Genomic DNA, 6517 nt, shown 5'->3' on the forward strand with positions numbered 1-6517 from the left:
ATAATAATTACGTATTATGTTATAACTCAATGATTATTTTAATTATATTTTAGATTTTTTATATTTAAAATGAGATATTTATTATATATTTAATTTTATTTATCTTACTGTTAGTTACACGAATTCAGACATGAAGCTTTAATAAATTATACTTACACACAATCTACTTGTAATCTTAAGTTTTAAATAATATGTATTAATAAACATTACTTTACGTATAAAAATGATTTTTAAACAATATTTTTACATATAAAAAATAATTTTTAAAATTTTTTATCAAATGCTTTATAATATACTATAGATTACAAATGGACATTCTTTAATTTTCTTAATTAATGACCATTTTTTTTCTATACAACTAATATAAGTTAACGGCTGTTATCTTTAAACCCAACTAATAACAGTTTAGAGAGATATTTAATGACTAAAGTAGCAGTCGGACACAATTGTCATTATCGTAAGTTAATCACGGAACCTTGGTGACATAAAACATTCACTTGTGTTGGTCATGATTCTCGTTTAAACCTGATTTTACACATACATACATGAAATATTACTAAAGTTAACGAATTTGTGAATTGGTTGGTTCCAAATGTGAAGGGCCAGAAACACTATCTTATTCATGAAATATGTACATAACTACATATATCGTAACAAGTACATCGCACTACACTTGCACATTTATATATCAACTTCAGTTTTTTAACCAGCAACCCACGAGTCCATATATGATCCACAGTACCTTCTTTCAAGCATTCACAATCATTCCACCTGCAAATTAAAGTTCCAAATATACACTTCAAATATATCCCACAATTAAAATTGCTCAAAAACTCTCCAGTAGAAACCAAAAATATACCGTTAGGGTGGAGCACTTGGCCTGTATAGTATGAAGAGTCCTCCGATGCCAGAAACACAAACGATGGTGCGATCTCATAAGGCTGACCTGCTCTACCCATTGGGCATTCCGACCCAAATTTCGATGTCTTCTCTTCGTTAAAAGATGCTGGTATCAGCGGAGTCCACACTGGACCCGGTGCCACACCGTTCACTCGAATGTTTTTCGGTGCCAGCTGTAAAGCTAAACCTCTAATGAAGGCCACGATCGCTCCCTTGGTTGATGTATAATCCAGCAAAGAGGCATGGCCTTTGTAGGCATTAACCGATGTCGTGTTGATGATGCTACTTCCTTCCGGCATGTTCTTTAGTGCATGCCTATACACAGAAAGTGAAGAGAACCCAAGAAAATAACGGAAAAACCATGGAAGAAAGATGGAACAAAATATATGCGTATGGATGTCAAATTAAAGATATCAAAATTGTCTTCGTTTCATATTAATTTGTTGCGCTTCACTTCCGATGCTAACCATTTTGTGTATGTTAAATCATCTTAATCTAACATGGCAGGAGCAGAATGAGAATCATACGAAGGATCTAGACTTAACGATCTTTAATCTCAAATCCATCCATAAATCATGCTTGATACAAAGATTGATCGTGTATATCTCCATGTAATTCACCAATCTAAAGATGATGATCTCTTCATATATTTCTCATCTTCATATATTTCTCATCTTCGCGCTTTCCTACCCACCTAAACCCAACCCATATAATATATATATATACATATATATATATACACCCACACACCCACCCACTGGAACCCAACCCATCTAATATATATATATACACACACGCATTTGTTATGCATGTGCATGTATATATGTATACGGTAAATGCACCAGAACATGTATTTGGGAGTTGTACTTCCGCTAATTCGTGAAGAAAATGTTGATCTTTTTACCTTGTTAAGAAAAAGTGGGAGTAAATATTGGTCCTAAACACTCGATCAAGCCAATTTTCATCGATTTCTTCTACGGTCCTACACATATACTGCTCAGCTGCGTTGTTCACCAAGATGTCGATAACGCCGTATTTTCCTACGACTTGATCCACCACCGATTTACAATTGGCATCAAACCCTAAATCCGCAGGGATCGCAATCGGTTCCTTCGAATCTTTGGTTTTCGACTCATAAATCATCTTCAAGGTGTCTGCTGCATCTTTGTCTTCTTGGCCTTTCACGTAGGTAAATGCAACCGTTGCTCCTTCTCTAGCAAAGCAATAGCAGACCGCCCTTCCTATGCCGGAATCTCCTCCGGTCACCAGCGCCACCTTTCCCTGCATACACCAAAAAACATCAATTCCTCCTCCTTTTTCTTTTTTTAAGATCCAGCAACAAGAATCTTAACAACCCACAAAACCAACATCGCAAAAATGTCATCTTGTTTTCTAAGATTATAAAGATAAAAACATCAAGATGATCATAACCTGCAAAAGAAGAGGAAACTAATCAAAGCAATTCTTACTCTGAGTTTATCAGCAGATTTGTAATTAGGGTTGATGAACTGTGGGGTGGGATCCATGATATGTTCTTTCCCTGGTTGCGTTTCTTGTTTCTGTGGTGGGAACTGCCGACCGCCACTCGCCATTGATGCAAATCGAAATTTGGAACTCAGAAAGTGATAGAATTTTAATGGTATGAGGTATGATGGCGGGATTAGAATTTATAGGATGACAAGGAACATGTGACGGTGTACGTGGCAGGTTAGCTTTGAATTTGTAGAATGCAAGACCGAGTTGCATAGATCCACCACCACATGTATACGTGTCACTATAGAATGTCTACGTGTCAGAAGCAGGTGCTGACAGCCAACTGGACTATATCACTTGAACATTTAGCAGAAGAGAATGTTTATCATGCAAGTAATATTTTCAGTAAGGGGTCGTTTACTAAGTAAGTGTTTATCGGATAAATTTCCTTATCTGATGAACATGAGAATGTCCAAGAATCTTACCGGGTAATACTAATAAAAAGAATAGAGAGTCTTACCCGGTAAGTAAGGATGACAACTCTTACCCAGGTAAGCACTTACCTAGTAACTTGTTGCGTTCGATATGTTTTGATGTACTAAAATCTTAAGTATCAAAATAAATTATAATGTTGAATCCTATCGGTAAACACTTACCGGGTAAGCATTTAGGTAAACGGCCCCTAAGTTATGTTTTTAATATTTTTATGGTTTGCTGATAATTGTGATTTTTGTTTATATAGTTTCAAAATTGTAGCTTTTCATTTATATGATCTGAAATTCATTTGTTATTTTTCTCTGAAGTTAACTTTATCTTTAAGTATAAAGAATAAAAATAATAATGAACCATAAATTATAAAATTATATATATATAGATCTTTTTGGAATTTATCTCATATTAATTACCTTTAAGGATCATCTCCTCAATAAAAAAAAAGTAATAAAATAAAAAGAACTATAGACGAGAAATCATAAGAATGAAAATCATAACTTCGAAAACACAAAAATGAAATTAAAATAGCAATTTTAACAAACTACAAAGGTTATTTACTCAAATGTACATGTAATTGTTTATTTTACATAATTTTATTGTAAGGTTTTCATTTATTAGGCAAAATGTATAAAAGTAGAAGAATCGTCGACTTGATCTCTCTTTAGTGAAATAAAGATCTTATATTATTTAGTCATATTTTATACATATTTTGACCGATAATTTATTGATCTTGTAACATATGTTATATATACACGAATGCCCCTTTAAGAAATGTTTAAGAAAAAATTGATTACAACAAACAGATAAAAATCTTATGTCCCAAATTCTTACATCATGTTCTTATCCATCAATCACATGAATACACATAATCAAAGTAATGATGGGAACATGATTCAAATAAATTTAGAAGTAAAGTTTAGATATTGGTCCTATGATTATATCGAAGTTATGGTTTGGGTCTCCATATAAAATAATTACATTTATGATCACCTTGGTTTCACTTTATTATTAATTGGATCCATACATCTAATTCTATTAACCTTAACTCCATTAAGTGGGGCAACATGGTGTTTTTCGTCTTGAACCTTTTTTCTCTCGTTCTCTTAAGAAAATAAAAATATATTCTATTAATATAATGTATTGTGGTCCCTCTTCCTTAACGGCTCCATCCTCCTCGTGTGATCTTCATCTCCGACCGCCTCTTTCCCCATGAACCCACTGGTTAATTATCAGGAATAGTACCATAATTTTTTTCAAACTGTGATACCATTTGACTATAAGAAACTAATATGTAGGAATGGCAACGGGCAGGGTTCGGGCTGATTTTTAGAGTCCCCGTCCCCGAAACTGATAACCATAACCATCCCTGTAACCGTCCCGATCCCCGTCGGGGATCTTATCGGGGATTCCCATTGGGTCCCTGCGGTTTCCCCGATCCCCGTTGGTAACCCGTTAAGAGCAGAATAACCGTTACCCATTGGTTTTACCCGAACCCGAACCCGATACAGCGCTGGCGAGTAGGAGAGAGCAAGAGACAGCGCCGGCGATACATCGCTATCAATTACAGCAGGAGAGAGCAAGAGACAGCGCCGGCGATACAACGCCGGCGTGAGCGATACAACGGCGATACAGCGGCGGCGAGTGCGAGCGGCGGCCGGCGAGAGTAGGGCAGTGAGTGGTGACTGGTGCGGCTGTCGTAACTGGTGTCGTGCGGGGTGACTGGTGTCGTGCGGGAGTCGGCTCAGTCGGGAGAGTCAAGAAGGAGGGCGGAGGATGGAGGCAGGCGAATGAGGATTGAGGCGATGTCGATTAGAAGGAGAAGTCAAGGGTTGTGGGACGTGGGTTGATGTTGTATTGTTGTTGGGGTGGTCCATTAATAAGTTGGGCTTTTAGGCCTAAGAAATATGTTTTGGTTTGGACTTTGGAGTTTGGACTATCATAGTATCATTTATCAAATTGTAATTTATAAATTTTAAATATATTATATATACTATCGGGCCGATCTGGGTCGGTGAGTACCGTCCCCGTTCCCGTCCCCGTCCCCGTCCCCGATATAATCCCCAATCTCCGTCCCACACCCGTTAAGAGGTCCCCGAATTGTTCGGTTTTCACCGTCGGTTTCGGGTTTTTTTTTGCCATCCCTACTAATATGAGGGAAACGAATTCAAACGCTGGCACCATTTGACTATAAGAAACAAATATAGATAAAAAATTTCAAACGGTGGCACAATTTAACTAAGAAAATGACACTAATAGAATTTGAGCTTGGGTATAGGGTGGAATAAAAGTCTTGCGCACGAACCAACTCTACCAAAGAAAACTTGCTCACATAACAGAATGGTACAGTAGTGTATCAGTTAGAGTTTCTAGAAGAACTCAACCCTATACATAACACATTCCATGTTTCGAATTTGCAAAAGTGTTTGGCTGATTCAAATATGATTGTACCACTACCTGATATTTAGATTGATGAAAAAATTGAACTTTGTGGAAACCCAGAAGCTGTCACTGACCGAAAGATTAAGGTGTTGAGAAATAAAGAAATTAGTCTAGTGAAAGTCCAGTGGCGGTTTCATAAAAAGCAGAAGGCTAACTGGAACCAGAGTCAGAAATGAGAACCAAATATCCCAATTTATTCGATTGATTGAATTCCGGGACCAAATTATTTGTTTCTTTTCTTTGGGGATTAGTGAAAAAAAAGAAACAAAAGTTGGTGTGGGTGTTTTAGCTAATGGGTTCAAGCAAATAGAAACCAAAGAAGAAGAATCTACTTTCGTGATTTCATTTATTTTTCATTGTTGTTTTAAAGCCTTCGATTAATTGTGATTCAAAGTGAGTTTTACTTTTAGAAACATTATTTAACATGTTTTTGGTGAAGAAACCGTAAGGTTTCATACTTGGGTTTTTATTATGTTATATGCTATTTTTAGCATAATTTCGTGTTTTGATATATGATTATCAACTTGTTGGAATAAGGATTACATAATCAGGAGAAACGTATTTTGAGATAAGAGTGGTATAATCAGGTGAGACGTATATTGGGATAAGGGTCGCATAATCAGGAAAGACGTATAATGGGATAAGGGTGACAAAATCTTTTGTATGTACAAATGTGATTTTGATCATGTGGAACTATTATCGCATCTTCATGATGCGGCGAATTTGATTTATCGCATTTATGTGATGAGATGAGATGATGTTATTGCATCCTTGTGATGCAAAAAAGGTATTTATTGCATCCTTGTGATGCGAAGAGTTGTTTTATTGCATCCTTGAGATGCGACAAGATTGGGTTATCGAATCCTTATAATGCGACAAGTTGTATGTATTGCATAATGTCACACCCCGTTAAAGCGGAAACACGAGATGTAACAGGTAAGCGAGTCATAACAACAGTTAATAAATAACACCTTTCAAATGTTACAAAATAAAACAAGTTTAACATCAATAACCAAAATGGAATAGTGTACTTCTTATACAAAAATCAAACGCGAACTTAATCGGTCTTACCACAAATATGCTCCCAAAAACTTCATTTCTTACTTAAATCCTGAAAAACATGAAACATAAAACAAGGTCAACTACAAAGAGTTGGTGAGTTCACGGGTTTTCATATGCACAAAATATTACAATGCATAAATCATTTATTTGC

General features: G+C 36.0%; 1 protein-coding gene across 1 annotated transcript; it reads right to left on the minus strand.

Annotated features, from left to right (window-relative positions):
- Positions 1-562: 562 nt before the first annotated feature.
- On the minus strand, positions 563-2534 carry LOC112516381 (glucose and ribitol dehydrogenase-like). Its single transcript, XM_025123391.1, has 4 exons — positions 2370-2534; positions 1805-2181; positions 860-1215; positions 563-771 (listed from the first exon to the last, which is right to left on the minus strand). Exons 1-4 carry the CDS (start codon positions 2490-2492, stop codon positions 749-751), a joined length of 879 nt encoding a protein of 292 aa, XP_024979159.1. The 5' UTR covers positions 2493-2534; the 3' UTR covers positions 563-748.
- Between the last annotated feature and the right edge of the window lie 3983 nt (positions 2535-6517).

The sequence above is a fragment of the Cynara cardunculus genome (assembly GCF_001531365.2).
Source record: "Cynara cardunculus var. scolymus isolate 2C chromosome LG 8, CcrdV1, whole genome shotgun sequence".
NCBI classification, from domain to species: domain Eukaryota; kingdom Viridiplantae; phylum Streptophyta; class Magnoliopsida; order Asterales; family Asteraceae; genus Cynara; species Cynara cardunculus.

What these genes read in the sequence shown, in the direction of transcription:
- LOC112516381 (XM_025123391.1), bottom strand. Translation starts at nt 2,492, where the DNA reads ATGGCGAGTGGCGGTCGGCAGTTCCCACCACAGAAACAAGAAACGCAA. An exon ending in TCCCACTTTTTCTTAACAAG is followed by an intron (nt 1,216 to 1,804) that starts GTAAAAAGATCA and finishes TTCTGTGTATAG; the next exon opens with GCATGCACTAAAGAACATGC. An exon ending in CCAAGTGCTCCACCCTAACG is followed by an intron (nt 772 to 859) that starts GTATATTTTTGG and finishes TTTAATTTGCAG; the next exon opens with GTGGAATGATTGTGAATGCT.